Raw genomic sequence first — 25,100 nt, 5'->3', positions numbered from 1 at the left:
CAGAGGGAAGCAGCTAGCTAAAAAACCTGCCAACCACCAATTTGAAAAACCTGTATTTACACATCTGTTTTAGGAAAGATCATTAAAACATATAAATTAAAAGAGCTTTTGCAGTGCTTGTATGTGGATTTTTTTATCTTTAGGCAAAGCAGGCTAGCTGTTTCCCTCTGTTTCTAGTCTTTCTGCTAAGCTAAGCTAACTTTGTGCTAGCTCTAGCTTCATATTTGGTGTAAACATTATTCTCTTACTTTTTTTTTAAACTAATAGACTCCATGACTGTTTATGATTCAATCCAACATACCTGTAGAGAACCGCCTTATTAACTCCAAAGGCGCCAACAATGAGATCTGAGGAAATAAAGCAGCCAAATTAGAAAACATCCTAAATATGTAAAAAGCTAATGAAGGCCATCCTATACTTCCAGCCTCGCTCACCTGGGTATCCATTCATGTCCAGGTCCTTAGCACCTCTGAGGGCAAACCCAAAGCTGGCGGGAATGGTCCCGGCGGCCCACTGGCCAGCAATAACCTGAGATGGCTTTTCCCTGAGTCCTTCTGAGTATCCATTATAGATGTAGACCAGTCCCTGCTGATCCTCCCCTCCAAAAGGAGCGCTGATAGCCACATCTGCCAAAGAGAGAAAGTCAAGAAAAATCTTAGGCTGCAGCCACAGAAACCCTGGGAATAATGCAAAAGTCAACAGAGAAAGCAGCTAATATTATAAGGCAGATCGCTCCTTTAGGTAACAAGAGTCTCCAGCCGCCGACTCTGAGAGGCGATACTTTGGCACCACGAATTAGCAGTAAACACAAACCAGAGCTGTGGCTAATCATGTCTTTAGTTTGGCTGGTGTTTGGTGAGGTTTTAGCAAATAAATGATGGGCTAAAAATAAGTCACGACATCACCAAAGTCGTTAGGCTTCATCCTTTTGGGAGCATTAAATGAAATGCACAAAAACTCATGGCAATGCAGCCAAAGGTCTGGACCAAAGTGTTGGACGGACCAAACGACTAACCAAGACTGCCATTGCCACATCACTCAGACTGACAGTTAACTTAACAAAACCTCTAATCATCGAATTAATCATACTAAATGATACTGGCTGTCCAATAGAATGGAAAAGAAATTTTTACTGAACTGTTTTCAATTGTTTTCCTTATTTTCCACTTTAATTCTTACCATTGAAACCATCCTGGTTCAGATCTCCCAATGACGCAATTGTGCTGCCAAATCTCCCAAACACCTGTGTGCCTGTCAGGTGAGGCACGCGGAGCTCCAGGTTCAGGGGGCCGCGCTGGAGGTAAACATAGACCCGGCCCATCTCTTCCAGACGGCCGTCGGAGCCTCGGACCATGAACATGGGAGCTCCCACCAGCAGATCCGTCATCCTGCAGACAAGAAATCACACAAACTCATTTAAGCTCTGACACATCGGCTGCGCCTGTAATGGGTTGTTGGTGGCACGCAATCTAGAGTGCCAGCTTATTATTCAGAAGGAAAGAGCCAAAGAGACACAGGAAGAGAGGGAGGGTGAGAAAACTAGGCAAAGCCACCACTCACCCATCACTGTTGATGTCAGTGGTTGCCACTGCGTAGCCAAAATATGATCCCATCTGTAAACAAAAGTGTTTCCATGATTCTTGGCCAATAAAAATCTCATTGTCAAAAAGCATCAGCATCATCAAGATTCAGTTTGTTCTTAGATAATACAAAACTGTCTGCAAACTTGCTTTCTGCATTACTCGGAAAAGGGGAGGCTTGAAGCAAACATGAAGGCTTGATGCGTTTCACAGGTTCAGCCCAGTTCGCCTGTAAACCTGTAAAACATTTGTGCTGTTGTGCTGCTTCTGCTCCAGGTCACCTTCAGACTTTTGAAGAAGTCTGAACTTGTGATTTTATTTATTCAGCTGAGTCAATCATCGCTCTTTAAACAAGTTCAGCGTATTTCTATTCCCAGAACCATTTGCACAAATTGCCACTGCACTTCCCCCGCAATCACTGAGCTCTGCAGCAAACCACGAAAGAGACCAAAATCTAGTAAAGAGAACGCTGTAAAGGAAATTATTTTTGCTTACACTGACTCAACAAATTAAGAGCCGTCATGAGGAGCTGAGCAATGAAAACACAGAGGAGGTGGAGCACGAAGGAGCTTTCTATAGAGGACAGGAGCCCTGACTCACCTGCTCGCCAGTGTAGTTAATCACGGTCTTCAGATCTGTACCATTCAGAATGGACACCTGCAACACAGCAGTCACATATGGTGAACGTCTTTTTATATGGTCGAATATAAGCACGGCCTCTAGCACGGAATTCACTGCAAAAATAATTCCCACTGTGACAATATCACCAGGGCTGTTTTCTCTCTTTCACTTTCCTGTGTCAGTCCCAAGTCTAAAAGCCCAGGCCTCTCGTTCTAAAAGCTCCACAATGAGAGTGATGATTAAGCTTTCTTACCGAACCATAAAGCATGAGTCCTTTTGGAACACCAGCCACAAAATCTGAGGGGTGCACAGAGAGATGAAGCAAAGATTTAGGAGGGAAAATGTGCAGGAGGGGGATAAGAGAATTCCAGTATTGATGACATTTCCAGCTCAATAATCATGTAAAATACTGGAGCTGACCTCAGTTTATGTTCACTTCAGATGTAATATTTGCATTTGCATGCTACATCCAATATGTGTTTTACTTCCTGCATGCCTCATCTAACATTGGCCATGTGGGTGCATGCATTATTCTATTGACTTACCTTCTACCTGATCACCGCTGAATTCACCGACAGCAACAGAGTAGCCTGTAGGCAAGAGTGCAGACATCAGCCTCAGCTTGCATGGCAAACACATGAAGGCATGCGTGAATCTAAAACAGAAAGCACTAAGCTTATATTAGCCTCTCTTACCTTGGTAGCTGTCATCATGTTTGGCCTGGACCTGTTTGGTCTGGATCTGGCTCTCCACAGACTGCATGAAATAGCCTGGGTAGTAAGCTTTGATAATGTCCTCCTTAGCGGCAGAGATCACCTGACCTAAAACAGGACCAAAGAGAAGTTAAAATAAACTTGGAAGGATATTTTGGGGGGTTGGTTTTTATGATTTTCACGTGGTCGTGTCCTTCATACCTTGCCAGAAGAAGCTGCCCGGCCCTCCCAATACAACTTTGCCATCCTGGAAGATAAAACCCGAGAATTACTACAAGGGGAAGGGAAAGGATTACCTTAGAAATGTCTGTCACTAACAGGAGTGCAGATATTACCATTGTGAAGTCAGCGCTGAATCCTCCCTGACAGTAACCTTGTCCCTCTGCATCACTGAGCTCTAAAACACACCGGAGTGGAGAGGCGTTTCATGAATTATTTCATAAAGAACAGAGCTTCTGGTTTTAAGGGCAATGCACTTGAATAATAAACTATATAAGGACTGCCGTCACATAAAGATAAGCTATGAGAAAGATTTGTCAGATTTGGAGAGCGGTGACAGCTACCTGTGCGACAGGGAGCGTACTCCACAAATTTGGTGAAGTTATGGGCCGAGAGGTAGCAGGTTCCTGTCGCGTCAGAACGGGGGACATCCTTTTCAGTCCGCCAGGAGTAGAGAGGGGCGCAGGCCTGGGGTAGAGGGGAGGTGGAGAGAGATGGGAGGAGACTTGGTGATGAATGGGCTGAGCTTTTAGGTGGGAGATGTTTTTCCAGTTGCAAGAACACCCTCGTGAACTCAGGAGGAGACCCAGGCTGAGGTCAGTGGTACATCTGGAGCGGGGTAGCCACGTAACTCAACCCAGGTCACAACCCTTACTATCAGACCAAACAAGGGGCGGCTCAACTTTGATGTCACGCAGGGGGGGCACAAAACATTTCTTTACGGTGTGCCGAGACCGGAGGCGAAAATTGAACCTGAATGAACGGCTTAATGGGCAGTAAATTTTCTAAATTTCTCAGAACATACACACTCCCCCTCACAGCAGAACGCTTCTCACAGCCTTGTGGCCTAGGCCGGCTTCACCAAAAGCATCATTCTTACCAGAATTGTGTCACCGTGAGAGCGCACAGTGGCGCCGAACCACTGGTGGGACTTGGAATCGACCTGATGTTCTGTGTTGTTCAGCAAGACAGTGCGGTCACCTGAGGAAAAGGCAGGAAAATGACCCTGATTAATAGCAGTGTGACAAAAACATGCATTCCTTCAGCTGGACCTCGAGTATCCTAATTCTGCCTTCCCTTCCCAGGCTCTTGGAAACATCTGGACAATTGGCAGAAGCCAGGTTTTAATGCTCAAGTTACACTATTTTACATGTGAGAATTTGAAAAGAACGGTGTTTGCTGCTCGGCCACTGTTCCTTGAGACGGTTGTTCTCTTCGCTTGGCCGGTTTTGGGCCGGACTGGCCTGGCTTGACCTCGCTGACCCTTTGCTCTGTTTGACCACCTGTCCACTAATGCTGATCCCCCCCCCCCCCCCCATCAACGCTTTGACTAGCAGCAGGTGACATGACAGATGGTGTGGGGAGTCAGGTTTAAACGCAACTTTATTGGAAGACAGATGTGACGCCTGTGCTGTGCTTTGATTGGGCGAGGAAGTCACATCGCTTCCATGTAGCTCGTACACTGAGGGCTGGCGATCCAGAGTATCTGCAAGGGAAAATGTGAGGTCGAGGGAGCCACCTTTGCAGTTCTGTCGACTAATTTCCCCTGTAAGCTTTGTCAAACCACAGAGCAGAGCAGCATCTCTTAGGGACTGAGGACTGATAGATACTGGAAGAGATCGTGACCCATGTGAATGTGAAGAAAGCAGGCTGTGTGTCTCTATCCGTGGCTGTCCGCCCCTAGTCCTCCTTCCCAGCCAGCAAGGCAGCCTGGAGCTGCTCCGTGTCTTTGTGGAAACAGCGAAGGGGCTGCGGTCCAAGCAAAACATACACACTCTGGCCCGGCTTCCTCATAGCAACCCCTCAGTCATCTCTGTTTAGGCACACACACTTCTGTCTCCCTCTCCCTGTTTTCATTTTCAGTAGTATCTACATCTTTTTATTCATTTTTCTTACACTATCTCACCCACGCCTCTGTGTCTATGCAGCCCTTTTTCTCCTTTTGCTTTCAGTGCTGCTTCCCCTCACCAAAGACGCCAAGCAGGGAGTTTTTTAATAACCCAACTGTATTCCTGCTTAATCTCCATCAGTGGGCTTTCCTGCTAACGTTATTCATCACGGGGCCCGCAGCAGCCAGCCCGGCCTCCAGTGTGCTAAGTACTCAGAAGTCTATGTGTGAAAAGAAGTGCTTTAGTCGTACAGGCAATAACATGACCAGCACTTCAAACAGCCTCTTATGAGCTTGTTACTTTAACTAATCTGCCTTAGCTGCATGGTGCGCTTCCTTAAAGCATACACCTTGGTAATATTTTCATAACTCAGGGGGCTTTGTTTGGATAAGGCCAGGAGCTGAACAGTGACTGTGTCGGTTTGAGTCGTGTTACAAGGCGACCAGAGGTAGCAGCAGAAACGACCTCCTGTAATCCAGACAGCAGAACTGTGATCTGTTATCAGGCCATGTAGTCTTGCACAGGTAAAAGGGGAGAAAAAAAACGCTCCGTCATTTAACCAATCACAATCATCCTGGGTAGCCCAGGATGCAGTGGCGGCGCCCTGGCAAAATAGTAAAAGTTGTTCTGGTGGAACATTTACATGTTGGGAGGCGAGCCCTGGCATTAAAATGGCTAAATCCCTGCAAGAGAAAGGATAACAGCTGCTAGGTTGTTTACATTCCTATCATTTGCAACCAGGTTAGGGTAACTCGCCATTTTCCTCATAGGTCAGCCTGTTGGTTGCCAGCTTGGAGGCTGTTGTTGTTTCCCATAGCGATGGTGATTTGGAAAACTGTAACACGCACATAGCGGAAGGGCCTGCCATTGGCCGCCTATTAGTTTACATCCGGTGAATCAGACCACTGGTCACATAAAAAAGAGGAAGCAAACCAAAGTAACTAGCTAAGTACAGTTCTCACATGGTAGCTTCAGTTCTGTGTCACTATAATGGGTGAAAAGTTCTGTTTGTTGTCTGTGAGGCGACTGAAGGAGTCACATGAGATGCTTTCAATGAAAATAGCAGCAACAGAGGGAAGCCCAGTTACAGGCAACAACAATGTGTCATCTGACCGACGCCCCCCTGGGAGGCCGGTTAGTGCAGTGTGCTGATGTGACATGGTGCCCGACCCGGTCTATCCCGGGACCGGCAGAGGAGTGTGGGGGTCTGGATTGCGTCCCATAGACCCACTCTCGCCTTTGAACTGTGTGTGAGGGGACCGCCATTAGTGGGTTAGAGCCTCTCATTGTGAGTGTGTGTGTGTGTATTTTTGTGTGTGTCAGTGGGGTTGAAGACAAATGGTCAAATTCACTCATCACATCAGCCACCCCCTGTGGGAGTACCGACAGCAGGAGAACAGAGGGGGACAGCGAGGAGGAACAGGGCTCTGGTTTCTCCCTCTTTCCTCCGTTCCCTCACTCCCTCTGGCCTTCTTACCCTCCCTCCCTTCCTCCCATCCTGTATGTGCCCCTCTCACACCCTCCCTACTGCCCTCTCTCCCCTCTCAGATCCATAGAAAGGCTCTTATCTCAGCAGAAGAGGAAGTGGATAGGAGGGGGCCTCTGGCCACTTTGACCCAATTAGTTAGGCTAATTAAGAGGGTCTGTGGCCTGTGGGTCAGAGCTCAAACACACCAAGAGACAGTGAAACCTACGACACCACTTTGTTATAGGAATATACTGCGCAGCAATAATCTACACTGCTTTGCTCAAGAATTCAGAGTTTTAAAAAAGGAAAATTTCTGGCCGTCAGCATCATCATGAATGGCTTTTTTATGGCTCTAGCTTTTACTATCAGGATTGGCAGAGAAAAAAGTCACAGCTACAGCAAATGAATTGCAGCAGTAAATGTCATCCATGTAGCAGCTGTTTGGCATCGCCACATCTGCATGTATTGAGTGTTCCTGTACTGTACGTGGTTCAGCCACGATCCAGATGTCAGAACCGGCTCTGGCGCTCAAATCAGCTCCTTCAAAGCCCCTTAAAATATATGACGGACATTCTCTGACAACCCACGGGACTAACCTTCAGTGCGAGGCCACGCTGCTTGCACATGACATCACTCGCTTCGGCCCCCAGCCAGCACCCGTGGATGCGCAGCACATTTTATGTTGCAAGAAAAACAGCAAAAAAAATAATGAAAATAGTGGAGCAAAGGGTACCCAGCGGCGGTGTCCAATAAAAGAATGTTGTTAAACCAGTCTTGTGAAACACTCGGTGGAATATTTCTCCCTATTGTGCATTACGGACAGTGAATTTAAGTTGGCCTACAATGCTAAGCTTTGATTTCTCAGGAAAGGAGCCAAAAGTGCTGCACAAACCGTCCCTCTATGTTCAATCTAAAAGCTGGTAACTGCACAGCCTTTTCACTTTGATTGTCCCTATCCTCACCTCGCCATGGCTGCACTGTGCCAAACAGGCTGAGGGGTACTCTGTCAACGTACTGAAACATGAATCCATTCATTAGACAACCTCGCAGACTTCCTCATGCTCCCCAAAACCACTTTACCTAATTCTGACTTCAACTGGAGCCCTTTTGTCAGGGCCGGTGGTGTCTACTTCACCTGTCATACAAACAGGACATTTCTTTGTCTGCACTATTTGTTTATTGGCTGCTTATCTCCCCATAGCTCCTGGGGCAAGGCAACACAAACACAACCTAGAGGAAGGAAGCCATATCCTTCAAAAACCTCCTCAGCACCCCATTATCCTTTTCATCCCCAAAGAGAGGACACAAACAGGGGGAAAAAAAAGGATCATCCAGGAACCAACGTAGCCAACAACAGCTCGGTGGAGTGGAACAGTGACGCTTGATCCAAAGCTGCTGAAAGGAAATGCTCTGATGGCTTCAAAAGTGTACATACAAGCAGCAAACCTCAGCTATTTGAAGAGTTTAAACACCTTCTCCGGTTTCTCAGCTTCTCCAACAACCAGGCAGTCGCAGACAGATTGCATAACGCAAAAATCATCAAGTTAGAAAAGCCCTGTTTCCCATTAATTAATTTGTCCCGCCACAGTTTCATAAGCATCTATCACTGACCATAACCCCGAAATCCTGTGGGAAACACTGGAAAAGCATTCACTGAAGATTCATCTTCCAAAGAGGATAAAAAGTTTGGCATCTGAGTTGACCGACAGATGTCAGACCTTCCCAGGAGCTGTCTCAAAATGCTTACCTTCAGTATCAAACTCAATGGTGTGACAATCTGATTGGCTGAGGCTCCATGGACAGTAGAAGACGGATCCTCCCTCTGTCACGTTAACCTGCCTTGTGTTGGCCTTGGGAGCTCCTATCACCACACTCGCACTGTAAACAAGAGACAGAAAGAGAGACAGCGTGCTGTTACAAGTTTACCACACCACAGGACCCTTGCAGACCTGAAACTCTTCACCATCGCTAAAGGTTTGTAGCTCTTAGCCTGGCCTCAATTAAAAAAAATGCATTCCAGACCTCCCACTAGACAGCTTTAAACATGAAGCAGTGTGCACATTTTACCGCTTAGCGAGCTGCATTCTGACTCAGAAGCAAAACATTTTAACAGGTTGCAGCATTGCTGTGCATAATCCCGTGCAACCTGGGGAAACTGCTGCTATGACGCGCGAACGTGTGATGCCCACGGACACATTCGCTCCACTTGTGCCGTCAGAAACACAAGGAGAAACGCTCACACGGCCACATATGCATCCCTGTGGGGCAGATTCAATAGGAAAACAAGACAGCAGACAGGCTAAGTGGAGTCACACTCTTGTTTCTTCAGCTGTGGCACTGAACTTCCAAGTCCTTGAGGCTACACTGTACAGCGACAGGAAGGGCAGCCAACCGCTTCAAATGACATAGAAAGACTCGGCGAGGTTGCAGGTGAGCACGGGACTCATGACATGTAGGACAACCTTCAGACATGAAAGAAGAAAGAGCGGAGTGATGATTCGTTTATGGAGAAAACCAGGATTTCAGCATGGTAGCGTTGGAAAAAATCTCCCCCTGTAGATAATGTGTCTTAAGTGGGAGTCTTAGCCATTACCTCATTCTAGACCCACTTGACTCGACAAGCATCACAGACAGTTGCTGGCATTGATGTGGGTTACGGAGGCATGGGTCCACTGAGACCAGACGGTGTCTAGGGGGCTCCAAAACAGGAAGAGCACACCCTTTCCTGACCCAGATCTTCCAATAGTGCATGAACGTTTACATTCTGGCTAAACTTAGCATCCTGCCCCCCAAGGGGTCACTACTCAGCAGGGTCCAGAGGAAGACGGAGCATGAGTCAAAAAGCAGTTATATGGTGCGATATTCCAAGGCTTTGTGATCCACGATAATTAATCCCACTGAACCTATTTATTACCTCAGATGACAAAATGCAGAAAGTTATGGGATGGCTAATGGAAAAGTCTAACAGATGTGGGCTAGTGTGTCTTGGTGGTCAGTACAAAGCTTTCAAATCATTTCAGCATCTACGGTTTTGAAAACACACAACTGTGCGAGAACAAAGAGAAGGCCACAGAGCAGAAGTTATGAGTTTAGTATCACACCGTTACTGTGGTCTTAATACCTCAGAAGAGATACAGTCCAATGCCAATTCCAAATGTGGAGCAGAAACTCCCGGTTTGTGTTGGAAGAGAGAAAGAGAAACAAACCAGACTTGGAGAGCACGCAACTGTTTCTGACCGCATGTGCAGACACAGGAATATCCCAGCGGAGCAGCAGAGCTCCACCTGTACAGTAATCTAACTCGCAGAGAGGCTTCCTGGTCAGGGGACCGCTGAGGATCTCCCACTTACTGTATCAAAACTCTTAACACCCAGCTATGCGAGCAGTCAGTAAATATTTAACCCTGGCAGAGCAAACTCTGTCAATCTTTTCTGAACAAGTACTGTGCATCTACACCTGAGAGCCCTGGAGTTTGAAAAAAAAAAATAACTTTAAGAGATTAACTAGAAGAATGATTACCTGCACTGTAAAAGTCTGTAACTGCAGTTTCTATGGCAAAAAACGTTTAGAAATGATGCGAGCACATGCATGCAGTCAACGACAGCGCTGCAGGAAAGTGCACACACAAATGAGGCCAAGAAAATTGGAAGAGGCAGCATCTTTTGTTGAATCAGATCTGAACAGAGTCCAGCCATAGTTTGCCGTGGCAGCTTTTCAAAGGGAAAAAATACAGGAAATAACACAACAAGCAGATCATGCAGATCACGCTTTAATCAGCAAGTTGGCAGCTGAAGCGAGTTTTCACTACCTTGCATAGATACACGCAGATGTGCAGACGCACAGTCACACAAACACTGATTGATAGCAATCTGAAAGTACTGTAAATGAGGATGAATTAGCATTTAATGAGCCTTTATCTGGCGAAGATCAGTCTAGTTCTTAACTGGCGTTTCCCCGCCCTGCACCTTATCTGCTTGCTGTGCACTCAAAAGGTAGAGCTTTGCTATCATTAGCATTTAATGAAGTTCTAACTGCAGCTGGCTGGGTGCTGCATTACAAATTCCTTTGTAAAAGTGGGTGGAGTGTCTGACTGGCTCTTGGGATGGCTATGCAAATCTATGTAATTGGTAGGGGGGCAAGCAATCCTCAGCTGTGCAGCTGAAGGACGGACTCATCAGGTTGTGTCCAAGCGGCTGCAGCTACAGTGAGTCTAGACAAAAGACTCCGCAGGGGGATTAAAGCAGCACTGTCACTGGTTTGATAAGGATCTCAGCAGGCAAAGCTCAGGATCTGAAAAGCCATGACCAGCCGTTAGCGTTGATGATGTTTTGGCTACTGGAGAATTAAACCAATCTTCACTTGCTCATTTGTCCATTTCGTGTCGCCATGGACAAAAAGCGAACCCATTTCAAAAGAGGGAGACTTAACGATGTCCTAGCAGGGGAGCAGGCCAATGAAAAGCATTAGCGGCTTCACCATGTCTAGCACAGTAAACCCCACCGGCTACCATACAGCAGCCACTAATGACCTCCACCGCGCAGCTGACAATTAAGCATTAATTAAACTACTGTAAGTAATTTGGGCTGCGTGTGAGGAATGTGTAAACAACAGCCTCACTGTAAGCGAGGACTTGGGTTTGTCTCATTTGAAGCTCGAGCAATCAGAGGACATTCTACAATCTCCCACCACACCATAATTGTCAAACTGCAACCACTATTTTATGTGGGGTTGAGAAATTAGGGGTGATGCAGAGTGCTGGAACTTGCTGATGTGACACTACTGTGCACAGCCATTGCTAATAAGGCCTATGATGAGGTTGCACAAGGAGGTTGTCGCAGGGCAAATTCCTCCGTTACCCCCCACCCTTTTAGCCCAAACATTTTTCCATCCATTCCACATTTAATTGTCTTCCACCCCAGCTGCAGAGCTGATGTCACTTGAGCACTATTATAACCGTTTTAAGTAAGAAGGACCGAAAAAAAAAAAAAAAAATCACGATCACGTTTGTTAAGCCTGCCAGTGCCGGCTGCAGTCACCATCTGCAGTCATAAACAGGACTCAGTGCATGGTATGGAGCACATGCAAAGGGAAGGTGTGTGTGTGTGTGTGTTTGTGTGCCTGTGTGTGTGTGTGCTCTCAACACATGCTTAAACTCTGGAGTGGTTCCATATCAGTAAAGGAACTCAGATGCAGTGACCTGATATGCGCCAGAGGCAGTACTTGACATTCACTGCGCTCACTCTCCGGCAGAGGACAAGAAATGGAGCAAAATAAAACATCTCTCCCCCTTCGACTCTGGAGAATCACTTCACCGGCATAATTAAAGGACGCCTGGATCAATGAGAGTGGAAATATGGAGCTGGAGGGTCAGTCGACATGTTCAGCAAATTAATGAATAATTGTATGATGTCATTCTTCTGCAATATTGACTTTTCAAAGCGTGTGCGGGCAGCTGAAGTGAGATCAGCTGAATGACAGAAACGAGAAGCACAAGGAGTGTGTGATGACTTATTCTAGACCACATGGAGCCATACGAATAGTCTCACGTCCTCCCAGAGCCAAGGCCAGACAGAAGCTGTTTGAGTCCTTACGTCTGCCATATGGACGACGGTCTAGTCACACACCACATACACACATGTTCTCAGTGCTGCTGTCCAGGATTCGGAAGATGATGAGAGTAGCAGTGCCTGCCGGGATGGCGTGTGCTGACTACAGAGAGTCTACTGTGCTGTGCTGAAGCCACGGTCAGATGCCGCTGTAAGTCGCAGGACCAGATAAAGGATCTGTATGTTGCTGCAGTGAGCCATGTCTTTTATAGCAGAAAGGGAGCCACAGAGATCTGAACCCGCACCAACGAGTGTTGATCAGATAAACAGTCCAAGATGTCGAGGATCTGATTCCATCATCACCACAAAACCACTCCCTTGATAGCCTCAAAAGGATAATGGTGTTGGGCAACAGGTGGTCTGCAAATTACAAGTGCTGCTGGCCAGAGCAGCCAAATAATGCTTTTTTTATTGTCACACAGAAAAACGTGTGGCCATCCAAAGCCAATTGGAAATGATAGTTTAGACTTGGTGATTTACTCTGCAGAGCTGGTGGGAATTACTAGCCTGGTAGCTGAATCAGCAAGCAGGCACCAAGCTGATTTAGTGATTGTTTTCCCTTTCAGCCTTTCAGCAAGCAGCGATCATTCCCTGACTGTATTAAACCATCCTTATGGGTGCTGTTACAGCTAATGTGTGCAAACCAGCAGCTGTTCTGTCAAAACCACCGACCATGCAAAAAGCATTTCACAAGTGGCAAGTGAGAAATCTGAAACATCCTGCGACTTACGAAAACAATCAAAATGACTTGTGCTCAAGCTTATGCATTTTCCCATACCAAACTGTTGCCCTCCCCACCCCCAAATACAACCCCTCCCTCCCCTTTCACGGCCCAACTGCCCTAAAATCTTCCTGCAGGGAGTTTAACTGCTGGTGGTTCACACCTCTCCACAATGCCCACATCAGGGGGTCCAGTCCTCTCACCTCAGGATAGAGAGGCTGTTGTATTAAACATGGTGATGGAGGCGGGAGGGGGAGAAGCAGCTGTTGAAACACTTTGTCTGTGCACCCCCAACCCCAGCCTCATCCACACATGCATGCATACAATCGCACACACACATCCAGAGACAGTAATGGCCAGAGGTTGCGTCTCATTTCAATTTCAAATATGAGTTCTCATGCTAATCTGACTTTTCAGCCACTAGAATTTCATAGTGCACAAGCGGACGATGGCGTCATTTGCTTGCTGCTATATAAAGGATAGCTTTTATCAAGTTACCGTGGATGTGAGTCATTTAGTGACCTGGGGTTAAAACGAACCAGACCTGCTGGCAGTCAGAGATTAAATCTAGCAAAGTATGAGTCAGGACGACCCTGACCGCTCACTCAGCTCACAGCTCACTCCGTTCCCGGGTAGACCTGACGTCCTCGGGGCATTCCCAACCCAACACAGCAGACGTGACAGCAGGGTCCACGGGCCCTTTAAACACATCGTCACCATCCACACTGACAACTTTCTCCAGTGAAACACACACACACACAGGCTCATTATTTAAAGCCCCTTTTACAGACAGACCAGTAAAAGCTAGACAGGCGCTTTATGTTTGAGACAGACTGCAGCGTAGCCATGCTAAGTATATCCTGACTGACCTTTACAGCTACAGACACTAATGTTCCCGACCTACTGGCCTGATTAGCAAAGGTGCATATGGAGTTTGACAACAGAAAATTAAAGCAGCTTTTCAGAAGGCCAATAAATTAAGAAAGAAGTGAGTTATAGTGAAAACTCCCCCGATGGAAATCAGTAAACAATTTCTGCTGTCAGACAAAGAGCCTCATTGTCTGCACGCAACGACGAGAACCTGGATGAAGAAAAGTTTGGCAGCCCAAATATACAAGCTGTGCTCTTGCAGTTCAAACACTTACTGGTTTGATTTAGAAGCAGCTCCATAGAAAAGGACACCAGTAAAAACAATAACAGAAATAAGAGTGATCATATATGGAGAGGGACCTCGGTGTAGACAGAGAAAACACTGCTGTTTTAGTGGTCAAAAGAGACCCCGGTCCAATGTCAATATTAGTTCAACTCTAACCCTGTTTGAGAGGGTGAACTCCAGGAGAGTGACCTACATGGACCGGCTGACCTCAGCCGTGTGCTCGTCATGGTCAAACCATCCGTGAGCTAATGCACATCGCCATCGTGTTACTGAAACACATGCATGGACTGGAACATATTACCCTATCAGAGCGTCCTTCATCACTGGACAAAGCTTTTTAAAGGCAATATAATCCCATAAGTGCTGCAAGAAAAGTCCAAAGAGGCGTTCAAAATGTATGTTTCCTCAATACCCCGACATTCACTTGTTGACAGGTACCAGGAGCTGTCTCATCCTTTCATATACTCCAGGTTAGGTCTGTTATTATGTACAGCCCCTGACCTTTGACTTTGTCTATCTTGGTATGATCCACTCCCTTATCCCCGCCTGGCACTGGAGAAAGTCAAAGAGGAGTCAGGTACCGCTGTTTGATTATTAAGTGTTTGAGGAGAGTGTCAGCCCCCAGGAGTCCTCCCCATGATGTAGGGGTGCGTGGGGACTGGCATACACAAGAGGAGTCAATCCTCGCTCTCCATGAAATAACATACATGCACAACAGGGGACCATATATCCTCTTGGCCTTCCTGTGTGTCTGACAAGAGCCGTCACACACTGTTCACAGACTCTATCCTCAGGCGTTCTTCCATGGTGGGCCAGTGTCCAAACTTAACTTTATTACGCCAGGCCGAAGGGCATGACAGACCCGCATAATGAAAAGTCGTTGTCAAGAATGAGCAAAGTGGGAGAAAGTCAGCCTTTGTGTTCGTAGGCCTGATATTCATGGACGGGAGAGCCATCTTCTTCCCAAATGAGACGGATGGCATCTACATCTGCCATCCGTCTCATTTGGCTAATGTACCACTACAGTCCAACCAAGTTTTCCGAAAGCGGCAGTAATTGTCCTCATAAGGTCGGAGCCAGGCTAACAGCGGCTCATCCTGACAAGAAGAAACCCCCCTGCACAACCCTCAGCTGACCTCACCCCAGGATTCCAGCTACTCCCCCACTCCCCTAAGTGTTGGCGATGATGATGTGACGGCAAAAACAAGAGATAACAGAAACTCTTTCACCAACTCTACTGTTTTGTTTTGATGTGTCAACTTCTAAGGAAGTGAATGAGAAGTGGCAGATATGTGTGGTTTACAGATACAGCAGTGACTCATGGTCTTAAAACTTCTCTCTCGCGCTTTGTTTTGTTTGACATTTGACTTCTGACTACATATCATCCGCAGGAAAATTACAGGGCGCTGGGTTGTCGGACGCTACACTTAAACATTATTCCTGCTCTGCACATACAAACCATTGTCTAATCTCCTCCTCCGTAAGAATGGCGTCTCAGCTGCAGAAAAGTTCAGATTAAGTCATGAGCGAGATGACGTCTACTCCGTCTCGCACTTAATGAGACGAGGAGATGATGGGGAGGGAGGCGAGACAGTGGGGGGAAGGTCTACTGGATGGATGAATTAAAAAGCCCTGCAGAATGACATCAGCATAGGAGGAAGTAAGGAGGGGGATGCTGGAGAGAGAAGAGGGGTCCATGCACTCAAGCTTCACGTCCTAAATCATTGCGCTCTCCTGAAGCCCCTCTTCCCAGGCACAGAAACGAAGACCAATAGCAGCAGGCTTTTAAAGAGACAGCCAGAGTTGGGTGGGGGGGAAATCTCCCTATGTCTGAGTGTCTGCCGTCCAGGGAAGTGGGGAGGAGGAACAGGGAAACCAGAGCTGCTGCTGCTGGCGGCCCACTCGGCACAAAGCCCTCTCTCAAATCCCAGCATGCTGGCTGGTCTAACAGCGGGCCGAGACACCCCTGGTGCTCGCAGACACAGACTCAGCCAGGAAGTCTGATTATGTCTGAGTGAAACCTTGACTGCGGCCGCACAACCTTTTGTTAATGATTGTGGCGATTACAGGGTTGGGTCCAAGGCTCACCAAAATGTACAGAACGGGTAGCAACATAAAAGCAGATCTGTCAGCAGCTACATTAACCCATGCCTTGCTTTTCGCTGCTTCCCAGCTGATACAAAGGCTACATGCTCTCAGGACAGTCAGGATGTCCTACATTATTACTTTCTCCTCATCCTGCTGGGGTGTCTGACCTGACCACAGCCAGTTACGCATGAGTTTAACACCCTAAAAAATGAGCGATGCCAAAATCTCTTAAAGGGGAATGCCGAGACAACCACGGCATGCTGGGTGTCACAGGGATCAGGTCCCCACTGAGCCAGGAAGCATCTCAATCAGCAGCAGCATTTCAGACCAATGAGATGTGATTGCGAAGGGTTGCAGTTAACAGGCTTTAAAGGCAGAGCAGATGAAAAGGTCAGAATTAAATGTCATTCTGAAGGGCAATGAGATTAGGCTTTAAGGAGAAGGCTTTCGTTCTTTTTTATATGGTGAAATAACCACTCTTTTATATTGGTATTATTATAGTTAATGTAGGAGCCATTTAGAACACGAATGCAATTTCCTAAATATATTCAATTACAGTGAGCTGTGCGCGCACTGAGGGCGTGTGCGCTGTGCGTAAAGCATGTGTCCACTGATCACAGCATATACACAAAAGGCTGATTTAACGCCAGAGCCAAAACAACATCACACAAGTGAATGTCGTATTTCCTTTCGGAAACTTGTCCTGTAACTTTAACAGGGGAGCTGGAAATGTTCTCAAGTTTGGCAAAAAAAAAAAACAAAAAAAAAAAAACAAAAACGTGATTTCATCCAAAGGAAAGTTTGCACGCAACATATTTGTGCAGAGCTGGGTATAGTGAAGCGCCCGGAAAAACAAATCCTAAACAAATGTTTCAGACTTTGCACTAAGGCTGCTTCTCTTTGAGCTGTTTAAAACAAAACATGAGGATTTGTGTTGTGTTTGTATTCAAGGAACTCACCTGGAAGAATCTGCCAAATAAAAGTCAACAGCGTATCCGAAGTAGCTCCCTTTAGGTCCGCTGTAAACAGCTGGGTTCTCCACGTCCAAGTTGAACGCCTCGCAGACAGGCTGAGAAAAAGTGAGTAATAGCCCGATGACACAAAGGAGAGAGCGGACGAGAAGGGCTAGCCTTACTGTCCCCGGCGTCTTTACGCGAAATCGTTCCAAGCCCATTTTTTGGGGGAGAATAAATTAATCCACTAAAGTTTGCTTTAAATGGCGAAAGTGTCCCAGTTTTTGGCGCTTTTCAGCCCGCAGATCAAGCCTGAAAACAGTGCTGGGACACGGCTAAGAGTGCATCCCTGTAACTCTAACCGGCCAGTATCTCATTAATGCTCCGTCAGCTCCTCTCCGCGTCCTCGCTCCGCTCTCTCTCCGGGCCCACGCCTTCTCAGCTCACCTACTCATGACACACGGAGCAGGGAGTTCCCACACCCGTGACAAAGTTTGGGAGAGGAGGAGCCTGTGATTCCCTGAAAAACCATGAAGGGGGCTCCTCTCATCCACTGACCTATCTATTGTATATGTTTACCAACGCGGTAAAAATGTGGTCGCTTTGGCACTTTTATTGAGTTCAGAGACTTTCTTATCGGTGACACTAAGATTATCGACCGAAAGAACAATGGGTCAAAAATACTCCTTTTGATTTTATCTCGCAGTTATCTTCAGCCTCTGAGGCTGAAGCTGCTGTCTGCTGGTCTGGAGAGGAGGCAGCCTGAGAGGTGATCAGACGGTCAATGAAACCTCACATTTCCACTAATATATGACCGGCTGTGTGGATGCCTCTGCTGTTCATGACGCGATAAGCTTGTGGATCTTTATCACCTGAGGTTTAGACTGATAAGTGAGGAATTCAAGCTGTTTTCTCTCCCTTGCGAGCATTTCTCCTTCATGATGATGTGGGTTTTTTCCTCTGAATATTATCAGCCACTGCCCTACAGGTCAAATAAACTTCCCAACACTAATTATACCTCCATCATACAACCTCACAACTCAATGTGTGATCCATATGTTTTTCTGCCTAATTACAGCGTGGATCCAATTCTGGGTATATGATGTGCTCTGATGCTCTTGGTGGGGGTGTGGGAAGATGGCGTATCCCCGCCTCTGAGTCACACGAGACCGGGGAAAGTGGTTAGGCTGTGAAAAGCAACTATTCACAGCGATGAGACCTTTAATAAACCTGTCCTAGCTGGCTGGAATTAGTGACTGTTGGTTTAGCTGATTCACTCGAAGCCTCTGGGATTGAACATGGGGGCCAAATTTGGCTGTACGGCAGTAGCAACTTGAACTCTCAGTCAAGCGCTGCTCGTATTTATAACTGGCCTGAAGCGGCCCGACGCGGGGAGGGAAGTCTGCCTGCAGACTGATGGGAGTAATCCAGAGCATCTGAGGAGGGGGCAGCTCACAGCTGTTGGGGGCACTTGATGGTTCAAAGACCTAATCCTGGAGGGGTCTCATTCTCTCACTCTGTTTTTAGGTCCACGGGATGAGACTGAAGCGGGGGCCAGAGTTCAAGGCGTGGTTGACAGAGAGACAGATTATACGTAGCCATTAAAATTATTTGGAGTCCAAACTTTCCCTCCGATGCCACGGTTTGGTTTTCAGAGCTCTGAAAGGAGATGTTTGTGCATCTGACGCGAACACACCAGTGAAGGCATGTCAACACTTTAATTTGTGTTTTGTGGGATGTTCCGAACGTCTGAAGCTAATGGAGGTCGTCATACTCATCTAAGTCGCATGACCTCATGGGGGAGGTTAGTCAGAGGGGGAGAGCAAACACTTTGGGGACAGATAATACTGCAATCAGCTCTTACTCATTGTCCTATTTAGTGCCGACGCACCTCTTATGTTACATATCCACCAGCAATGATCCACCAGACACCCTACAGGACCAGGATTGGTCAGGTGATAGGCGAAATATCTCTTTCAAGTGTTTTGCTCCCTTCACACACGTCTGTTATGTGTGTCATCCGGTAGCAACTTCATCTCCGAGCCAGCGTATCCCAGCGTGTTCCGTTCAGCATATTTCGTGTGTGAGGCCAGAGCCTGTTCTGCTTCCAGTGATGCATAATTGGGCCTGGCTCACTGAACAGTATTTTCCATCTTGCTCCAACTGTGATTTCCGTTGAAGAAAGGGGGTGTGGTTTTATTTCAGTGCCTCTGCTTTGACATCATCACTTGGCCACTATGGCAACAGATCTGAAGTGCAGCAAAACACTTAAAGAACATTTCACAGGACTCGACACAGCTGGCCGACTATTTTAAATATAGACCTGACACATTGGCACTCCTGCAGGGCCAGGCATATATATGAAGGACCATATGTGCACGCACACATAAACACTGGCTCGCCTCCTCCCTGGTAACCAAGTCCGATGTAGGCGGACAAGTTATTAATAACACTACCAGAAGGCCACTTAGTGCCATTATCTTCCCACAGTTATACGAAGATATGAAGGTGTCAACTCAGTGCTCTCATGCAACTGCTTCTCATTTACACATCACACTTCTTTATTAGGCCATTAAACAGATGTGGTGACACATGAAAGGAAACATGACTGTCACCTGTCTGCCATGATACTCTTTACAGGAATAGTTCAACATTATGGGAAATATCCTTATTTGCTGTCATGTTGAGGTTTAATTGAGAGAATCTATACCACTCTCATATTGATTTATTAACTACGGACACTTTAGCTTATTTTAGCATATATAGCAAGGCTGGCTCTGTCAAAAGGTACTCTGCCCCCCAGCACTTCTACAGCTCACTAATTATCACTTAATATCTTGTAAGGTAAAAAAAAAAAAAAAAAAAGTTGCAGTCTTTTGAGGATTATGTGCCTGGATATTTCTGTATTAATGAGCTTTATGATGCTGGCAGACAGACAGTGTTAGCTTTCACCATGGCCAGGCTAGCCAATTCACCCTGCTTTCGGCCTTTATGCAAAGCTAAGCTAACTACAAGAAAGCAAACATTTCTCAAAATGTTGAACTACTCTTTTCATGCTAATGCATTTAAGCATTTAAGAAACCATAAAGAAAATGAAATGCTAGTCAATTAGGAAGCCTTAGAGGTGCTGTTGGGTGATGTTGTTATCATTGGATAGAGCCAGGCTAGCTGTTTCCCCCTGTTTCCAGTCTTTGTGCTAAGCTAAACCAACCAGCTGCTCGTGGTGGCTTAATATTTACCATACAGGCATGAAAGTGGTATCAGTCTCGTCACCAAACTCTCACCTCTAACCCTAACACAATGTCTACACAGCATGTACAGTTGGCATGTTTCAGAGCAGCAGCTTCAGTCCTCCATCCCTGTTCAGGCACAGTATCGGGTGTAGGTCACTTACTGTAAGGGCTTAGAGCCCAACACATAATCACCGTAGTTACAAGAAAACAAGAAAATAGAATTAAAGCCTAAAAATATTCTTTGGTTTGCAGCTATGCATGGCACAAGCAGCATGCAGGCCATTACGTGGCCCGTGCAGACGGCTGCCTATTGATTCAAATCAAAGTGCATCTGTTCTGTCAAATGGGATTGAGCCATATGACTGAAAAACACCTCCTGTGTAGACAAGCCTTAAGAAAGCAAATAAGTGTATGTGCTGTTCCTTTAATCTTAGCATCAAAATGAAAGTAGACACTGGCTCTAATGCAGCAATCACTCCATCTATCCACCACTTTCAAATGATCTTAATCCCCTGAGGCACCGGCCTCCACCCCACCCTCGTCTCATTTCTCTTTGTCGCACAACCGGCGAGCTCACGCTGATGGGCTCCATGGGGGTGGGGTGGGGAGACACCCTGATAGCTGCCATCAGGCAACTGTTAGCGTTTTAAGTCACAGGATAAACACCGTTTTACCACTGGGGAACAGATAGCAAATACAGCCCACAACAGGCAACTCGATAGCCGGTCCACACACGAGTCAACAGTCACAACAATCAGGAGGATTTAACTTCTGTTTGTCCCTTAAAGCGGCGTGTCAGTTCCTCTCGGATGCATTGGATTTGTGATGCATGCAGCTGAGGATAGGAAATTGAAGGTAATGATGGAAAATGTGGTTTGTGACAGAGCGCTATAGTGTTGTGGGGGGAAAAAAAGTGGTCCTTGAGAAGAATGGGCTACTGTGGCTCAGATTCAAACCTGCTCTTGATCTAAACGGTTAGCTTGAAACCTGTCTCAAAACGCCTTTAAAACGCGCAGAACTTCCTCCTCCCTCCGTCTCTCCTGTAGAAACGCAGCGATACACATCTTACAAGCAGGAAATTCCTCCAGTGTAAAAGCCTGCCTGGGCTTCCTGTTTCAGCGAGTTCCTACTCTTTTCGTGTCTGTTACACTCAGCACACAAACACGCACAATTCGTGCACATACTCCGTTCCTATCCTTTCCACTCAGCTCTGCAACATTCCCCATGTAGGAGGAGGAAGGGTGGTGAGGTGTTGCTGATTGCTCCAGCCAGTCTGAGACGTTGCAGGATGACTGATTTGTCGTGAAGGGGTGGAAGTCCTGAGCTGGCCCATGTTCCTGAGTGCACTGTCCATTGTTTTCAACACAAGCTCTTAGCAACGTGGTGGCCGAGTGAATCATATGATCGTTTTAGAAGGAGAAATCATCCTTACAAGGCAAAGTTCACCCGCCCTTCTGCATTACGACTTCCTCCTGTGAGCTTTTACTGTCAATCCAGACAAATTGAGACAACGTGTGTGGGAAGCAAGATGATTCAAACAGCGTCCATTGTTTAGTTGCCTTGTTAAAACAGCCGCAAAACGCCTGAAAATGAGCAGTTGTGCTTTTATGTACATCTGCTAATCAGTCCGAGGGAGCAGAGCTGTAAAGCAGCAGCATGCAAGCAGCTGGGGGGCAAACGACCCCACGACCGGCAGCCTCATTCAACACTCCATAACACACAAGTGTCCCCGAACAGCAACTCTGACCTCGCCTGCATTTACAGCTTCAGTGGTGTTCAGTCCCTGTCCCAGCTCACTAAACATGTTTACTTAAAAACACAGCTTTTTAAGAGGCTGCATAAAATGCTTGACATCAGTTAATGAGAGGTCACTGAGGTGGAGCGGCCAGGCTGGGAAGACCGGATGCAAGCACAAATAATGGTAGAAGCTTACATAGAAAATCCCCTTAAATATCACAATCACTGTAACATAAAACTGGTAACACTCTGAGCTCACAGCAGGCAAGATTTTCAGGTCATCATAACGGAGGAAGGACAAATAAACCGCAGAGGGGGAGAGCCCACGACCGGGTCAGAGCTCTTCCACCGTGAAAACTTGTGAACAGGAATGTTTGAGCTGAAGATGCCGTTGAACGAGACGTGTGCGCAGCCAGTTGTCCAGTTTTGCATTCGGGGTCCCGCGTTCAGGGTGTCATGTTTTATTTGGATGGCCTATTTGTCTCTCAGAGTAATGGTGCGCCCCCTGACCCCCTCCTGTGTTTTGCTATCGGGGCGGGCGTGCTGCTGAGGCCGCCGCCAGGCCTCGGAGTGAAGGAATGCGGCTGTAAAATGGGTGTATCTGGGGGTACAGCGGGAGAGGGCAGTGAATCAGTGTGATCACTGGAGAGCCTCGGGGTATTGTTTCACGCGTACACACACACACACACACACACACACACACGTTTAACCATTCACACATTCCCTCCAATTTGCTGCCGTTGCGTTCCCACACCCACTCCCTCGGCCAAACATGTCTGACACAATGCATATGGAAACAGTCGCACCCGGCTTCCCATGACAAAAACAAACTGCTCCTAAAGTGAAAATAGAAGCCTAGATAAGCTTTCTTCTTATATTCATAGACAAACATTTTCTTTTTTTTAATTTTTACCGCCTTGTTATTGTTGCAAAAACAGCGTGACTGGGAATCAGCCTCTGCCGTTTTTAAGCACGTATAAATTTGCGTGAGATGGCGTGCCCTCTTCAATCACGCCGCGCTGAAAAAAAGCTGCTCCACTTGTGTTGTGACTTGTGAGGTCTCACGATAATGAATGGCTGATGGCACCAGTAGACACAACACCACCATTCAACACTCCATCAGCTGAATGGCGACATGCACTTCCTCCACTGACGGAGGCGTTCCAAGATGAGACGGATGGAACGACAATCAATACGTTTGCAATAAGACCGGTGAACAATGGAGCAACGCTTTTTGGAGGAGGGTCTTTACGTTCGCCATCATCATGCATCATCTGCACCATCATTATGGGTGTAACATATTTATAGCTTCCTGAATGTTTCTGTTGAATTTGTTCAAGTTGCGCCTTCCTTCCTGTGGTGGAGGTTCATTTATCACTGTGTTCACAGTCATGCAGAGCTGGATCGTTCAACACGGCCTGCCTATGCTTATATACGTTCACTGTTTTCTTTTTGACTCATATAGTAACACGATTCAGGGTCTGCAGCCGCCAGCAGCTCTGTGAGGCTGCACTAAGGCACAGTGCTGGTTTGAGTCAGCTGTGCAGTATCAGTATCTCCTATGTGCAACAATGTGAATTCAACCATTGAGTCTGTGAATTTATTACCATATATCGCTTTTTATTTATTATATCTTGTTTTTGGACTTATACTGGTCATTAGTTGTGTCATAAACTAAATAATTAGAAAAATGACAATTTTGACCTGATGGTGGCACTATAGGGAAAGTGAAGGGATCCCCAGAGTACAACCCCGATTCCACAAAAGTTGGGGCGCTGTGTGAAATGTAAATATAAACAGAAAGTGATGATTTGCAAAACCTCATATTTAATTGAAAATAGCACAAAGTCACATATCAAATGTTTCTCAAAAAGATACTCTTGCTTGTATTTTTATGTGAGCAACACGTTTCAGTAAAGTAGTGACAGCCATGTTTAGCTCTCTGCTGCATCACCTCTTTAAACAACACTGTGAGGAACTGAGGAGGACAACGGCTGTTATTCTGAAAGTGTAAGGTTTTCTCATTCTGGCCTCATGTTCGATTTCAGCTGCTCAGCAGTTCAGGTCTCCTTTGTCGTATTTTACATTTGATAGTCATCCAAACATTTTCAGTGGGTGATAAGTCGGGACTGCAGACCGGCCAGTTAAGCTCTGCTGTTGGAACATGAGCAGAATGTGGTTTGTCATCGTCTTGCTGAAATAAGCGAGGCCTTCCCTGAAAAAGACTTGGTTCAGCATTAATGGACCCTTCACAGATACGCAGGTCACCCATGTGCACTAACCCCCACACCATCACAGATGCTGGCTTTTAAACTGTGTCCTCAAACAAATCAGATGGTCTCTCTCCCCTTTGGTCTGGAGGACGCGGCGTCCATGATTTCAGCCTTGTCCCTCATGTACAGAGATTTCGTCAGATTCTCTGAAGCTTTTCATGACATTTTGTACTGTCGACAATGAAATTCTCAACTTCTTTACGTGGAGAAACTTTATTCTTGAAGTATTGCACTATCAGGCAGCACAGTGTGTCACAGAGCAGCGAACCCCTCCCCATCTTTACTTCAGACACACTCAGCCTCTCTGGAGGCTCTTTTTATACCCAATCATGTGACTCACCTGTTACCAGTTAACCTGATTAACTGTGAGATGTTCCACCAGCTGTTTTCTTTCAGCATTTCACAACTTCTCCAGTCTTTTGTTGCCAACTTTATTCAAACGTGTTGCTGCACCAAATTCCAAATGAGGATATAATTTTCAAAAAGCAATGACATTTCTTACTTTCAACATTTGATATGTTGTCTTTGTGCTATTATCAATTAAATATGTTGTTTCAGTGTTTTGAAAATCACCACTTCCTGCTTCTATTTAGGTTTCACAGCTTCCCAGCTTTTTTGGAATCGGGGTTGTCGTTACAATTCACCCTGACGAGGGGCATGAGTGTCCATACGAAATTTCTTGGCAATACATCCAAAAGTTGTTGAGATATTTCATTAAAAAAACAAAAATGTCAATTTGCTGGCGCAAGAGAAAACCCCAAGATATAACTTATTCTGGCACGTCCCCTTCAGAAGCCCAAAAAGGTTTACACCCCACAAGTTTTATAACAGAAGCAAATATAT

General features: G+C 46.4%; 1 protein-coding gene across 1 annotated transcript in view; it reads right to left on the bottom strand.

Moving 5' to 3' along the window:
* Positions 1-17,432, bottom strand: part of itga5 (integrin, alpha 5 (fibronectin receptor, alpha polypeptide)) — a 34,268-nt gene extending 16,836 nt beyond the window's left edge. Inside the window, exons 1-14 of the mRNA XM_041945919.1 lie at positions 17,021-17,432; positions 8,238-8,368; positions 4,014-4,114; positions 3,478-3,601; positions 3,250-3,311; positions 3,116-3,161; positions 2,897-3,022; positions 2,747-2,791; positions 2,455-2,498; positions 2,181-2,237; positions 1,561-1,613; positions 1,180-1,388; positions 435-626; positions 302-347 (exon numbers count right to left, since the gene is read on the bottom strand). Of these exons, the coding sequence (XP_041801853.1) occupies positions 302-347; positions 435-626; positions 1,180-1,388; positions 1,561-1,613; positions 2,181-2,237; positions 2,455-2,498; positions 2,747-2,791; positions 2,897-3,022; positions 3,116-3,161; positions 3,250-3,311; positions 3,478-3,601; positions 4,014-4,114; positions 8,238-8,368; positions 17,021-17,235 (1,451 nt within the window). The 5' untranslated portion in view covers positions 17,236-17,432. The remainder of the gene's footprint in view (positions 1-301; positions 348-434; positions 627-1,179; positions 1,389-1,560; positions 1,614-2,180; positions 2,238-2,454; positions 2,499-2,746; positions 2,792-2,896; positions 3,023-3,115; positions 3,162-3,249; positions 3,312-3,477; positions 3,602-4,013; positions 4,115-8,237; positions 8,369-17,020) is intronic.
* Between the last annotated feature and the right edge of the window lie 7,668 nt (positions 17,433-25,100).

This window comes from Chelmon rostratus, chromosome 10 (genome assembly GCF_017976325.1).
Source record: "Chelmon rostratus isolate fCheRos1 chromosome 10, fCheRos1.pri, whole genome shotgun sequence".
NCBI lineage: Eukaryota > Metazoa > Chordata > Actinopteri > Chaetodontiformes > Chaetodontidae > Chelmon > Chelmon rostratus.
The sequence above is the reverse complement of the archived record's forward strand: the minus strand, read 5'-3'. Positions and strand labels throughout refer to the sequence as shown.